At 52.2% G+C, this 14,754-nt stretch overlaps 1 protein-coding gene across 1 annotated transcript in view; it reads right to left on the bottom strand.

The window, feature by feature from the left end:
- Nucleotides 1-14,754, bottom strand: part of syne2b (spectrin repeat containing, nuclear envelope 2b) — a 100,628-nt gene that overhangs the window by 27,345 nt on the left and 58,529 nt on the right. Inside the window, exons 83-109 of the mRNA XM_068339581.1 lie at nt 14,462-14,725; nt 14,192-14,386; nt 13,924-14,016; nt 13,672-13,851; nt 13,423-13,596; nt 13,067-13,198; nt 12,800-12,993; nt 12,589-12,724; nt 12,214-12,516; nt 11,987-12,139; nt 11,741-11,917; nt 11,518-11,673; nt 11,304-11,444; nt 11,061-11,231; nt 10,600-10,778; nt 10,311-10,515; nt 10,051-10,233; nt 9,667-9,774; nt 9,437-9,591; nt 9,193-9,340; nt 9,016-9,110; nt 8,376-8,607; nt 8,008-8,202; nt 7,719-7,844; nt 6,469-6,624; nt 3,958-4,116; nt 3,332-3,498 (exon numbers count right to left, since the gene is read on the bottom strand). Of these exons, the coding sequence (XP_068195682.1) occupies nt 3,332-3,498; nt 3,958-4,116; nt 6,469-6,624; nt 7,719-7,844; nt 8,008-8,202; nt 8,376-8,607; nt 9,016-9,110; nt 9,193-9,340; nt 9,437-9,591; nt 9,667-9,774; nt 10,051-10,233; nt 10,311-10,515; nt 10,600-10,778; nt 11,061-11,231; nt 11,304-11,444; nt 11,518-11,673; nt 11,741-11,917; nt 11,987-12,139; nt 12,214-12,516; nt 12,589-12,724; nt 12,800-12,993; nt 13,067-13,198; nt 13,423-13,596; nt 13,672-13,851; nt 13,924-14,016; nt 14,192-14,386; nt 14,462-14,725 (4,577 nt within the window). The remainder of the gene's footprint in view (nt 1-3,331; nt 3,499-3,957; nt 4,117-6,468; nt 6,625-7,718; nt 7,845-8,007; nt 8,203-8,375; nt 8,608-9,015; nt 9,111-9,192; nt 9,341-9,436; nt 9,592-9,666; nt 9,775-10,050; nt 10,234-10,310; nt 10,516-10,599; nt 10,779-11,060; nt 11,232-11,303; nt 11,445-11,517; nt 11,674-11,740; nt 11,918-11,986; nt 12,140-12,213; nt 12,517-12,588; nt 12,725-12,799; nt 12,994-13,066; nt 13,199-13,422; nt 13,597-13,671; nt 13,852-13,923; nt 14,017-14,191; nt 14,387-14,461; nt 14,726-14,754) is intronic.

Raw genomic sequence — 14,754 nt, 5'->3', positions numbered from 1 at the left:
GACCAGGGAGTTGGACCCCAACTGACCCCCCAGAACCACCAGAACCAGGAGTTTCTGTTGGACGTTTCCACAGTTTATTGACGTTTCAGCGTTTCTTCCAGCCAACATCCCATAAATTGGGTTTGTCTTGATTCCTACGTCTCTTTTACAACTTAACAGGGACAGACCAACATTCACCCCCCATGGGGCAATATTTCACCTCCTTCACCTTCATCATGGAGGGTCTGTGTTTTCACGCTCCACAACAACTGTAGTAACTGAGCACATAAACCCGACCGTCAAACACAAAAACACTAAAGTCGTCTGTCTGGACGCCGTCGTTAATCTGCCCCAAACTAAATAACATCCAAACTAATGGACTCCACAAACAGAGAGACAAAACCAGCCCCCCCATAAAGGAAGGACCTCTGAAGAGGAGGAACATCTGCCCCACGTGCATCTCCTGGACACAATAGGGACGGACGTGGCCCCCAAGGGCCCGGCGCTACAAAGGCTCGTGTCAGCAGACGGCAGCTGCTGGGTCGACGCCTGGTTTGCTTTGGGACACAAAGGCGGGCGGCGGCGCCGTGTCAACGCGTCTAATCCCACCTCAGCAGCGTCCCGCCGCAGCGGAGAGGAGACAAAGGCTGGGGGGCGACGTCCAACACGGGACACGTCTGAAAACATGTGACTCCATCGACGGACCGACCAATGACAACACCTCGTGTCTCTGTCTGTGTTGGGGAGGAGGGGGGACGGAGATGGAGGTGGAAAACGACCAGTAACAGCTGTCCTTTACTGGTGTTGGTGGAGTCGGTCCGGGTTTGGGTTCGGACCCCCAGGGGTCTGGGTCGTTTTGAGGTTACTATCATGATGCATCAGGATACGTTCTGACACCATGAAGCTTATTTTACATCATTTATTCACCAGTTCTTTGGTGGTGCTTTTGAAAGGCAGCCTTTTAGCCCGTTTTAGCTTTACAGTAATCCGTCGTTCCAGGACCACCCGCAAATAACGCAAGTTTTATTATTTAGGGTAATCTAAACGTTTCTGAACCCTCCCCATACTGATATTAAACCACCTTTAAAACACTCTGATAGACTGTTTAAAGCACTTTTAAGTGTTTCTTTCACACACAATGCTGTCAGCCAATAGAAAGCGTGTACGGTATCATATGACAACCTACTAAAAATCTGCGATGAGGTGAAGCCAGGCATCTTTAAGCGTCAACACGCAAGGGATTACTGTCATTTCAACTTCGACTAGTCAATGAATCGAGTAACTTCTCATCTCGTTTCTATGGTAACAAATCATAGATCCTTATGAGACTCATATTCTGTGAAGTCAATTTATCTGCAGCTGATTTTCCTCCATTCTAATGACAGCGAAGGTCGGGATCTGAGGGGAGGGGGCAGGGCAATCTCACTATTGTTGGTCACGATCCAACAAGTGTATCCTGGACACACAACACGACACTCCTGACCCCAGATCCTCATCTGGATCCTCTCCAAGACGTTCTCATTTGTTCACGCCCCCTCACACCCCCCAACTCAGTTTCGTGAATATTTGTCAGTAGCTTTGGGTAATCCTGCTAACTGACTGACAAACGGCGACGGCGACGGTAAATGTCCCATGTAAACCGAAATGGATCCAGACCTGGTCGCTAAGCAGCCGCCATATGGCCGGTCTAAGTCCCCCCCCCCACCCAGACTGGTTCAGCCCATCTGGCCCCTGGGAACCCCCCCTTCCCTGGCTCGGCTCGACTCGCTGGGATTTACGTGAGGAACTGGTGAACCTGCAATCGACTCAACCTGGAGGTCAACAAACAGGCGATTACTGGAAAACAGTAATCACTCTAATAGTCCTGCTCTCCCTACCCACAATGCATCCTGCTGCATCATAATTACTGTTGTTTGACGACAAAAGCCTGAAGCGGAGCCGCTAATGCACAAAACCGTTCCACAGATCAACGTGTTGTTGCTTCCAAACGGGGTAATTATCCCCTGAAACGGAACGCTCAACGCCGTGAAAATACAGGAAAACAGTTCGTACGGGGTTAAAACCAGAAGAGCGTGAGTAAAAGGCAGGAAGTTAAAGCTTTTATTGATGAGTCATGTTTTACTTTACCCTGTCATGGTAAAAAAATGCAGTAAATCTTGACTCGTGCAGTTTCTGTGGTCTTGGACCGACAGCCGCCGCTGGACAGCAGAGATAGACACCTCTAAGACTTGATGTTAACGTGACTCCGCCGCCGCCTTCAAAAACATTTTAGAGTCAGAATAAATTTCAGCTAAACTGAGTCTGATTGTTCATACGATGGGATTAAATCTGCCGTTTGGTTCAAATGGAGTAAATGATCCCATCTCCATTGGGATAATATCAGCTGTCAGTCACACGTCTATCTGGAGTAAAGAGTCTCTCAGCTTCAGCCTCCCAGCAGATCCCTGGATTGGACGTGATGCTCATGGATTAATAAGAATATCCCTCAGAGCCTTTCTCCTCTAATCTAATCCCAGTAGAATAACAGCTGTGCTCAAACAGGAAGTCGACACACAACTGAAGCGACTGAACGACCACCATAAAACATGGAACATGTGAGAAGCTAAACATTAAATAGAATCCAGAACTTAGAACGTGTGAAAAAGTCCAGAAGCAGACGTTAAATCCTTCTTACCCCCCCGACCCCCAGGCACCGGACCCGAGTCGAGTTGCGTCGAACGAATCTATAAACAGGAAGTACGAGGTCGTTCTGGTTGTCTCAGAGTCTAGAGTCCAGCTTCACGCCGGGCGACGCCCTCATCACGGGACAACTGGACAGGTGGAAGCAAGTCGCCCACATTGACCCCCCCAGATGTCCTGCTGTCATGTGATCAACCCGCTTTAACCGCCTTCACATCAGCTGAGCATTCAGGCTAATGCTACAGCCCCTAATGCCTCAGTTAGCACGCAGCAGGTACATCATTTGGGAAGCATGGACTAACATGAAAAGGCTAAATGCTAATGTTCAACTTAATGTTGGGAGTTTTGCCGCACAATCATCAAACCAAGCCCACCTGACACCTGTGCAACCTGGAACTGGCTAGCAGCAGTTAGCATCTGCTATCACGCTACGACAGGGCTGCCATTGGTTCGTTTGGTTGCACACACGCTGATTTTTCTTCTGTTTGTGTTGGATGGCAGCTAGCATGCAGCTAGCATACAAGCATACCTGACCTGTTAGCACTGAAGCAACAGGTGTGTACAGGTGAACCTGGGCTAACGTCGCTAACCTGTTCCAAGTGGGTTTAAATCGACGTTAGCCCAGGTTCACCTGTACTGTTAGCGGTACCCCTGCCTGCGGCCCCGCCCTCACCTGGCCTCGATGTGGTCGAACAGGTGCTGCCAGCGGGCGTTGACGTCCTTCAGCGTGTCCCCCACCTCGGCCTCCTTGGTCCTGTTGGTGGCGCTGATGAGCTGCTCCCCCAGCTGCTTCAGGTGCGTCTTGTTCTCGCTGAACAGGTTGATCTCCTCCATGCAGTCCTGGAAGCGTTTCGGAGCACACTGACCATTAGCGCTCATTTATTAGCATCGCCGCTGTGGTTATCTCGGGCGGGGCGGCTCTAGATTGGCCTGAATGGAAACTAAAGTCTCCACCGTCACTGAAAATGAACGTTTAGGATTCAACCTCACTCCTGTTCCTACTTGGAACGCACCCCATTAACCTTTCTGGACCTACACGTCTGGATGTTTGCCAGGACGTCTGTGTTTTGGGGCAAGACTCTAAATCTACAGCATGAAAAGCTTTCAGCCCCCCACCGGGGCAATAAGCCCCTACGACCAATCGCCTTCTGCCCGGCACACCGTAACGAATGAGAGGGGCACAAACGACCCAGCTGTCGTCTCTCTACCAATCAGAGGCCCAGACCATCCATCCACCGCGTCGCCCACCCAGCCAGAGCGACGCGAATCGAACCCCCCACCCCCCACCCCAGGTCTTACCTTCTTCAGCTTCTCCACCATCTCCTCGATGTTGAGGTCGGAGTTGTGCGCCACCTTGTTCTCCATGTGCGTCAGCCAATCACAGAGCTCCTTGTTCTTCTGGTTGAAGATGATCCAGGCGTTGAGGCGGTCGGCGATCTCCTGCTTACGCAGAGACACCTGAACGGGAACGGGACCATTTGAGTCGCTAGAACCGAACCCCGACCCACAGCGTTAACACAGTCTGAACGTGAACATCGTGACCCAGGTGCATGATGGGAAACCTCACGAGCAAAACGTGATAACAGGTTAAAACCAGACAAGAAAAGTGGATTCACCAAAAATTAATGTCACAAATCCACCAGCATTCAACATTAGCATGTCCAGCTAGGCTTGTAGCCTCTACAGCTAACTACAATGCAAGATGCTAACTTGTTTTGTATCCATGGTAACGGAGCTAAAGGAATGACGCAATATTTAAAAAATAAGTTTTAGAGTATTTAGAAGTTTTACTTTGAAAATAACCATCGTTGTGGGCGGGACTTCCTGTGTAGAAACACAAACAGTAGAAACTGAAAGTCAGTCTGAATGCTGACCCCCCCACCCCTCTGCCCCGCCCCCCAGCACCCAACTTCATTTCCATACAAAAGCTCCTCATGTTGAAGCCTCTCAGCTCATCACAACTTTTCTCTGTGTCACCATCTGTTGCCCCCCCCCTGACCCCACGCCAACCCCCCCCCCCAGCCCAGACCTGTTGGTCCCTTCAGTCGCCCTAAAAAGACTCAACATTTACAACCTTAACTCCTCTTTAAAGGATTAATCTTTAAGGACACATGTGTCAAACTCAAGGCCCGGGGGCCAAATGTGGCCCTCCACTTTATTTTATGTGGCCCACAACAGTGTCTAAAAATAAATAGGCCAAAAGTGTGTACAGATTGTAAAGCCCTTTGAGACATTGTTTGTGAATCTGGGCTATATAAAAATAAATAAACTTGAAACTTGTGTTTTACCCAAAACTACATTTCCCACAATGCAGTAGTTCAGCCCATCTTAACTCTGACTAAACGTAGTGAACAAAGTTAACGTCCTAACTTGTGTCTGATGTTATTTTTCTTTATTGATTGATAGTTTGATCCTTGATTGATGGAGTTCTGTGGGTTTAATAACCTGACAAATGAAAAGGATTTATGTTAGAACAGAGAAACAAACAAACATGTTTTTTCTGTCTAACTGTAATGTTTGGAACTAGAATCAGTCAGAAATTCAGTTATTTAACATTAAGGAGTAGTTACATTTAGTTACATTACACTGAGTTACATTTAGTTACATTTATTAGTTACATTAAGGAGTAGTTACATTTAGTTACATTACACTGAGTTACATTTAGTTACATTTATTAGTTACATTAAGGAGTAGTTACATTTAGTTACATTACACTGACTTACATTTAGTTACATTTATTAGTTACATTAAGGAGTAGTTACATTTAGTTACATTACACTGAGTTACATTTAGTTACATTTATTAGTTACATTAAGGAGTAGTTACATTTAGTTACATTACACTGAGTTACATTTAGTTACATTTATTAGTTACATTAAGGAGTAGTTACATTTAGTTACATTACACTGAGTTACATTTAGTTACATTTATTAGTTACATTAAGGAGTAGTTACATTTAGTTACATTACACTGAGTTACATTTAGTTACATTACACTGAGTTACATTTAGTTACATTTATTAGTTACATTAAGGAGTAGTTACATTTAGTTACATTACACTGAGTTACATTTAGTTACATTTATTAGTTACATTAAGGAGTAGTTACATTTAGTTACATTACACTGAGTTACATTTAGTTACATTTATTAGTTACATTAAGGAGTAGTTACATTTAGTTACATTACACTGAGTTACATTTAGTTACATTTATTAGTTACATTAAGGAGTAGTTACATTTAGTTACATTACACTGAGTTACATTTAGTTACATTTATTAGTTACATTAAGGAGTAGTTACATTTAGTTACATTACACTGAGTTACATTTAGTTACATTTATTAGTTACATTAAGGAGTAGTTACATTTATTAGTTACATTAAGGAGTAGTTACATTTATTAGTTACATTAAGGAGTAGTTACATTTAGTTACATTACACTGAGTTACATTTAGTTACATTTATTAGTTACATTAAGGAGTAGTTACATACATTAGTTACATTAAGGAGTAGTTACATTAGTTACATCTGGTCCTGTGAGGACAGACGTGATGCTGAAATGAGTTTCAGGAGAACAAATCCAAATCCTCTCCTCAAACACAGTTTAAGGAAAGTTTAATCTCTAGTTAACCTGACTTCCTGTTTAACACTGGATTATTAATTTCCCACAGCCAGAACCGGTTTAAAGGAACCGGGTTCACCTGAAGCACCAAGCAACAGGAGGGGGGAGACTCCCCGGACCAACAGGATGAAGACCCTCTGGGTTCAGAACGTTTGAGACGCTCTGATTGGTCGAGCCGGTTCCGGACTCACCTTGAGGCAGAGCTCCTCCCACTGGCGGGTCAGGTGCTCCACCTGCTCCTGCAGCAGCAGCACGTCGTCGGTGATGATGAACTGGGACAGGTCGGTCTTCATGGCGCTCAGCTCCGCCAGGCGCTCAGCCCAGTCCTCCAGGGCGTCCTCGTTCTCCTGCATACCAGCACACAGTCACCAGACGCCCCCCCAGCGCTCGCTGCCGCGCCGACTCCCTCATGACCCCCCCAGCCCGGCCCCTTTCTCCTCCTCCTTCGCTCCGCCCACAGAGGATTATGGGCCGCCGGCCGTGGGACGGGCCGGGGGAGGGGTGAGTGTGGAGGGGGAGGGGCGGAGGATCAGGCCAGGGCGGGTCTGGGGGGAGGGGGGAGAGTGGAGGCGATGCTCTTCACTGGGACTGGACATGTTTGCTCACCTTTGACCCCCCAGGAGGAAGTTTGTGGGGCTCTACTTCCTGGAGTCCTTCAGCCCCGCCCACTGCTCTTTGTAGAGCTTTTATTTTATAAAACAGCATTTTAAGCATTTAAAAACTTCAAATCAACAAACTTAAAACTTAAAATGTTGCTGAGAATTAATTTTTAACGATCCGGAAAAAAATTCCACCTCGTGTACGAAAATTCAGAACTTTTGAAAAATGCTCTTTTTATTTTTTATTATTATCCAGAAAAAAATTCCAGCCTGTGTACGAATTCTGAAGTTCTTTTAATGTTGAAAAATACTGTTTCTATTTTTAAAAAAATAAAAAAATAAAAAAATAAAAATTAAGAAATTTGTATACAAGCAGGAATTTTATTTACAAAAAATAATGGTAATTTAAAAAATGAAAACAAAATCTTTCAACATGTAAGAACTTTAAATCTTGTTGAGAATTAAAATTTTAACAATCCAGAAAAAAATTCCAGTCTGTGTACGAATTCTGAAGTTTTTAAATGTTGAAAAATGCTGTTTTTATTTTTATTATTTAAAAATAAATAAATAAAAAAAATATATAAACAGCATTTTTCAACATTTAAAAACATTTAATTTGTACACAAGCTGGAATTTTATTAAAAAAAAAACAAAAAAACAAAGAAAGTAAAAACGACATTTTTTAATAAATAAAAACTTCAGAATTCGTACACGAGCTTGAATATATCCGGGATTATTAAAAATTTAAGTCTCAGCAAGATTACCCTAAACTTGTAAATCATGTGACCTGATGGAAGGTGACCCAGAACACCTGACGCTGAGCGGTCCGGTTTGAGGCTCACCTGGTTGAATCCCTCTGCTCTCGCCAACTCGTCATCGCTCTCTGGCATCGACTCGTTCAGTCTTGTCTTCACGTCCTTCAGCTGCATCATGCTGCTCGCCAGCCCAGCCTCGCAGCGCTCCCAGTTCTGAGCCGGGGGGGGGGAGAGAAAGGCCAGATTAATTGATCAGACCTGAACAATGGGGTCAAAGGTGAGAGGGTGGCCGGCGTCGTTAATCACAGCTGATTGGATCAACTCGCGGCTGGATGGAGGCTGGAGGCCTCACACACGTGAACACACACTACTTCACCTTGATGATGGCGTCGGTCAGCTCCATCCTGCGTCCCAGAAGGCTTTGCAGCTCGTCCCACTCCTCCTGCAGGGCCCCCAGATCCGCCTGCAGCCGCGTCTGCGTCTCCTCGTCGCCCATGGAGAAGAGCTGGCGGCCCACGTCCAGGGTGTGGACGAACCCGCACTGGTACCTCTGGAAGAGCAGCTCCGTGTGCTGAGGAGGGGGGCGGAGTCAAAGGAGGGGGGGCGGGGTCAAAGGAGGAGGAAGAGGAGGGTTGGACTTCATCACACTGATCCCTTCATGCTAATCAGCGCCTGTTTGTCCCGTGATGTAATCAGCTCATCGTTCAGCTTCCTGTCTGAGGCCACGCCCCCCAGGCTCCTCACCTGGAGGTCCTGGAGCGTCCGACGCAGCTGCTGCAGGCTGCAGCGGGCGGGGCCGGCGGGGGGCAGGAGGGCCCGCGCGGCCCCCAGGAAGCGCTGCAGCCGGGCCAGGCTGTGGCCGTACTGGTGCCAGTGCTTCACCAGCCCCTCCACCAGGAGGCGCCGCTGCTCCGCCCGCAGCACCGCCCCCTGCCAGTGCTCCCGCAGCCGCGCCAGCTTCAGCACGAAGTCGCCCCTGGAGACATTCAGGGAAACCCCGTTATGTAGATGGTAAACCCAACAAGACATTCAGGCTGAACTTAAACTAAACATTTATCTACTAGCGTTAGCATGCTAACAGGCCTGAACTGAGAAACACTAGCTGCTTTCGTTAGCATGCAAGATTTAGCATGCCTGGTAACTTTTAGCATTCTAACAACTAAATATGCTAACAACTAACATGTACAGCCTTTAATAATGTAAATAATTGGATGCATGCTAACAGTAGGCTAACATTAACCCTTTCATGTGAAGCTACAACCTAGCGACATTATCTTCAGACGAATTAACAACTTAATCAAACAGAAGTTTAACCATCAGAAATGAACGTATTTTAGCAGGAGCTAGCATGTAGCCAGTTGGTTAGCTTGCCCCGCCCCCTCACCTGTCCTCCACCTGTCCTCTGTGCAGCAGGTGGAGGGCGTCGCTCAGGACGGCGTGGAGGATCTGGTGTCCGGTGGAGAGTTCCGCCTGGAAGCGCTGAAACGGCGGACAGGTGTGAGCGTTAGCTAACAGGTAGCCACACAGGTAACGACCAATCGCTGCTCTCGCCCCGCCCCACCTTCAGGGTACACAGCTGCTGGCGGAGGCCGGCGTAGGAGCCGGCCACGCCCACGGCCAGCCCGTCCTCCATCCTCTGCAGGAAGGACATCCAGCTCTCACACTTCTGCTGGAAGTTCTGCTGCCTCAGCGCCTCCGTCTGCCGCTCACTGCCCCGCCCCCACAACACACGCCCCCGTGTCTGGCCCCGCCTCCAGGCTAATGTGTGCTAGTGAACTGGATCATGCTATGATTAGCCGTCTGACCTGCAGGCTTCCTGCGCTCTGGCGGCGGCGGCGGCCCAGCGGCGGTTGAGGCGGTGCAGGCGGGGGGCGGCGGGGGCCACGCCCGGCGTGGGGGTGTGGCTCAGCTCGTTCAGGACGTCCAGGTCAGCGGAGCGGCCGCTCGGCTCCAGGAGGGCCTGGGGGGGTAGAGGACACGCGTGTGAGCCACACCCGGCGTGCGATTGGCTCCTGCCTCTCGGGGCTCCGCCCACCTGCTGGGGGGTCCCGGGGGGGTCCCGGAGGCGTTCCTCCCAGACGTCCAGACTCTCCTCCAGCGACGCCAGCAGCTCTGAGAAGCGCTCCAGACGCCCCAGCTCCGCCTGCAGACGACAGGAGGGGCTTAAGGAGTTCTGGGTCAGGGCGGCGCCGGCGGCGCAAAGCCGGCGTGACCCCCCCCCCAGCGACCGGAGACGCAGGTCGGATAAAAAAAGACACGACCTGATTGGATTTAGAACGACGAAGGAAAAATCATTTCGGGACGAACAGAAGATCAGTTCACTACCCCCCCCTTCATTCGTTCCCTCCTTCCTCTCCCCTGACCCCTCCCTCCCTTCCTTCCCCCCTCCCTCCCTTCCTCTCCCCCCGCCCCCCCCTACCTGCAGCTGACCCCTCCTCCCCGTCAGCGTCTGTCTCAGCTGCTGGACGCCTTGTGCTAGCATTCTGCTCTCTGATTGGACGAGCCCGGCTGCTGTGGGTTCTATGTGTCCAATCAGGTGGTGGGAGGCCTCCAGCTCCTCCCCCAGGTGAGTCTGGAGGGCGTCAGTCCTCAGCAGGAGCGTCTGGAGCAGAGGGGGGGGCGTCAGGAACAAACTCCCACTGCTGAGTGAACCCTGAAGGTATCACGACCCCCCCTCACCTGGACGCTGTGGATCCTGGCAGCGACCTGCTCGGGGCTGGGGTCCTCTGGGGGTGTGGCTTTCAGGACGGACTCGGCGTCGCTCTGCAGCGTCCTCAGCCGTTGCCATAGCGACGCAGCCAGATGGGCGTGGGGCTCCCACACCTGCAGGATGTCCCGCCCCCTCTGGAGCTGCTGGTCCAACGCCCGGGTCACCAGGACCCAGCTGCACGACAGGGGGCGCTGCTGTGAGGCTGACCTCAGGGTGTGGTCATGTGACTGTCATGTGACTATGTCCCCCCCCCCTCACCCGTCTCTCTGGCGGTCCAGCTGCTCCTGGAGGAGGGCGGCAGCAGGGGGGCTGATGGCGGCCCCCAGGGCCGAGACGCTGCTCCTCAGCTGGTCCCACCCTGCCTCCAAAGGCCCCGCCTCCAAAGGCCCCGCCTCCAAAGGCCCCGCCTCCAAAGGCCCCGCCTCCTCACTCAGGCGCTGGTAGAGCAAAACACATACAGTATATACATATATATACAGTATATACACGTATATACATATACATAAATGTATATATGTATACTCATGTATACAGTACATGTACAGTATATACTGTATATATATATATAAAATAAAATTATAAAATTTAAAAAAATTAAATAAAATTATTCAAAAAATAAAATAAAATAATGATAAGATTTAAAAATAAATAAAAGCAGCAAAGAAACAGGTTCATTTATAGAAACAGTAATGAACCCATTTTCGGAGCGGTTCCGGTACCTGCAGCCGCTGCTGGAGGTTCTTCTGGGCCTGCAGGCTGACCTGTGGGCCGCAGTGGAGATCCATGGTCTGAGAGGTTCTGGCCGTCTTCAGCTTCAGCTGCTTCAGTCCCGTCTCCACCTGATCCCAGAGCTGCTGGACCTCCACCAGCCTCCGCCGGACCGAACCGCTCTGGGGGGAACCGACAGGGACCGGGTCAGCCGTCCGGTCCCGGAGCTACTTCCTGTCGCGTTCGGACCTCACCTGTCGGCTCAGGTGGGAACACGCCTGGATGGACTCGTCCGTCAGACGCCTGAAGCTGCTGCCCGCGTCTCCTCCGGCGCCCCGTCTGTCCCTCAGCTCCTGGAGAGCTGCCGCCGTCTGCCGGACCTTCTCCTCCAGGTCCTGTGGAGCACACAGGATGGATGAGGAGACGGCTCCTCCTTAGGTGAACACCTGCTGAGGTTCTCCAGAACACCTGGACGGTGCTGATGCTGCTCTGCAGCTGCATCCGGTTCCTGGGCATCTGGGCCGAGTCCATCCACAGCGTCTGATCTGAGATCCAGCGGCGGATCTGCTGCAGCCGGACCTCCTGCTCCACCCGGACCCCCAGCTCCAGCTCTGCCTCCTGGATCTGAACATCACACCTGAACACCAGGACTCACCGTCTGACGTCCCCGATCACACGGAACCGATCTCACCTGAACGCCGAGGGCCCCCTGTAGGCGGAGCCACCGGAGGGCGAGGGAACCCTGCTCCTCCGCAAACCGGTTCAGCTCACAGCGCCTCCTCTGGTCCTCCATGGAACTGCATGTCTGGAGGTGCTGGTTGACGTGGTCCATCGTGGCCCGGTGGGCCAGCATCTCCGTCTGGCTCTCCTGAAGAAGAACCACTCAGGTTTAGAGGAGATGAAGGTCCTCAGGAGGTGAGGGAACCTGAAGCAGCACCTTGCAGAACTTCAGGATCCGGCTCAGGTCGGTGTCCCTGGGGGGGTTCTCTTCCACGCCCCGGAGATGTTCCTCCAGCCGGGACTCAGTGGCGTCCAACCAGACCTGAAGCTCCAGCAACGCCTCCTGCTGGGTCAACCTCCTCATCCAGCGCTGAGGGACAAGGTCCACAAGTCGGGTTCAGGTGCGTCATGTGACCAGAACGACCCATCTGGACCCCCCCTCACCTCATGCAGAGCTTGTTGGGTGGTGGAGATGTCCACCAGCAGACCGGACCAGTCCGCCTCGATCCGTCTGAGCTGGAGGCTCAGGTCCGGGTTCTCTGGACCTCCATCCGGGTCTGGATCTGGACCTCCATCTGGGTCTGGATCTGGACCTCCATCTGGGTCTGGATCTGGACCTCCATCCGGGTCTGGATCTGGACCTCCATCCGGGTCTGGATCTACCTCTCTAAGCTGCAGCAGCTGAGTTCCAGCCAGGATGACGGCGACCTTCAGGCCGGACCGCGCCTCCAGGTCAGAGGTCAGAGCCTGAAACGGGAGACGGGTTCAGGTCTGTGGTCCTCAGTCAGACGGGGTCCAGGAACCCGGGACAGGTCTCACCACGAACTGCAGGAAGTCCTCACGACTCCGGACAGCGTCCGACTCCTCAGGTGAGACACACACCTGGCTCCACCTGTCAATCATCTCTCTGGCCCCGCCCATCCAGTCAGCCAGCGCCGCAGAGTCCAGAAGAAACCTGTTGATGGATGGATGATGGATGGATGGATGATGGATGGATGGATGGATGATGGATGACAGGTGTATCTCTCACCTGTCCTGCAGCTTCCTGTCTCTCTCCACGCTGGTGCGTTCGCGGTCCACCCTCCTGTGCAGGACTCTCCAGCGTTTCTCCATACTGCCGGTGGCCACGCCCACCCCCCTGCATCCCGCCCGGTGCAGCCAGAGCCCCGCCTCCAGCATCCGACTGAAGCGGGCGTTGTTCTCCTCAAACAACCGGTGCACTTCCTGTCCAGACGCCACAGAAGAGTCAGAACCTCAACACGCTGTGGAAGCAGCTCAAGGCATCATGGGAAAATACCTGGTAGACTGTGAGCCGCTCTGATGTCTGCTCCTCAGAAGAATCCTCCTGGTGCATTGTGGGTAATGAAGTCTCAATGCGGGACAGCAGGGCCTCTGACCAGACGCTGTCCTGCTCCCACTGGGACCACATCTACAGGAAGTGACATCACATTTATAGACCGGATCTGTTAGCGTTAGCGCGCTAACATTTCACACACTGTTAGCCACTGAGGTAAAGAAGAAGAACGTGATTGGTCTAAATCCACTGCTGTTCTCATTGGCCGGTCCAACCACACGTGATCCAATCAGCTTGCTGCTTCTCTGTTCTTCTCATCCTTTCATGTTAATGCTAATGCTAATGCTATTCTTTGCTACCTGTAGTGTTTCCAGCATCCTGGTTCCGGTCTCCAGCGCCACCTGCTGCTGTCGCTCCACCTCCCGCTGCAGGTCCGTCACCACGACCTCCCACCTCTGGGGGGCGCTGTCTGGGACTCTCCTGCTCAGATGCTGCAGGACGCTGACGTGGTACCCCAAGAACTGGAAGAACCTCTGTGGACCAGAAGGTGAGGGGCGTTAGATTCCGTTAGGACTCAGAACTACTTCCTGTGGCGGCGGAGGACCGACCGTGTGGCGGCTGTGCTGCTGCTGCAGGTGAGCTCTGTCGTGGGCGTGGCCATTAGCATGCTGCGCGAGGCGCTGGGAGCCCAGCGCTAGCAGCTCCTCCATGCTGTGGGCGACACGCTCCAGCTGCTGCTCCGCCTCCACGCCACCAGGAGGAGGAGCCAGAGCGCCGTCCGGCTCGCCCTGCGAGGAGAGAGGAGGTGTTCACCGGCTGCTAGCGGGAACACGCTAATGGCTAAACGTCAGGCGGCTAACCTGCTGGAGGACGCAGGACGGGAGGTGGTGTGGCCCCGCCTCCTCGAGGTGGAGGCTCTCCTGCTCCCCCTGCTGCTGCATCGCAGCCCCCGCCTGGAGACACGACCGCATGTTAGCAACGTTAGCTCTGTTAGCTCACAGGACACCAAAGGTGTTTCAGGACACCAGGTGAAGGGATACATCAGTGTTTACTGACATCATCAGTAAACAACAACACAACAGGTCAGTTCTGTAAACACCACAGGGGCCAAAGGTCAGCGTTAGCGACCTGCTGCTGTGTTAGCTCCTCCTGCAGCTCCTTTAGCTGCTCCTCCCTGCCGGTCAGTGCCGCTCGGATCACAGGAAGGAGTCGACACACGTCGTCCACGCACTGCTGGGCGCACTTTGACCCCAGGACGCGGCTGACCTTAGACCCCTGAGAGGCCAGCTCCCGGCCCAGAGCGGCCAGCTCCGATGAGAGGCTCTGGAACGAGACGGAACAGGAGCGTGGGTAAACAGCTCCATCGACGCCGTGCGCTCACGGCTAACTCAGCCCCACCTGGAGCAGCAGTGCCCTCTGCTGGGTGTCGCCCTCATGCAGCGCCCCCTGCTGGGCGTCGCCCTCATTCAGCGCCCCCTGCTGGGCGTCGCCCTCATTCAGCGCCCCCTGCTGGGCGTCGACCTCATTCAGCGCCCCCTGCTGGGCGTCGCCCTCAGGAGACTGCAGGAGGTTGTGGATGGCGGACAGCGACAGGGAGACGCCGTGCAGCACGTAAAACAAACCCTCGTCCAGCGTCTGGTAGGCTCCGCCCACCAGGGAGGTCTGAGGAGGGAGGCGGGACAAAAGAAGAC

Source organism: Antennarius striatus, chromosome 17, assembly GCF_040054535.1.
Source record: "Antennarius striatus isolate MH-2024 chromosome 17, ASM4005453v1, whole genome shotgun sequence".
Taxonomy (NCBI): Eukaryota; Metazoa; Chordata; class Actinopteri; order Lophiiformes; family Antennariidae; genus Antennarius; species Antennarius striatus.
This window is presented reverse-complemented; position numbering and strand designations above follow the sequence as displayed.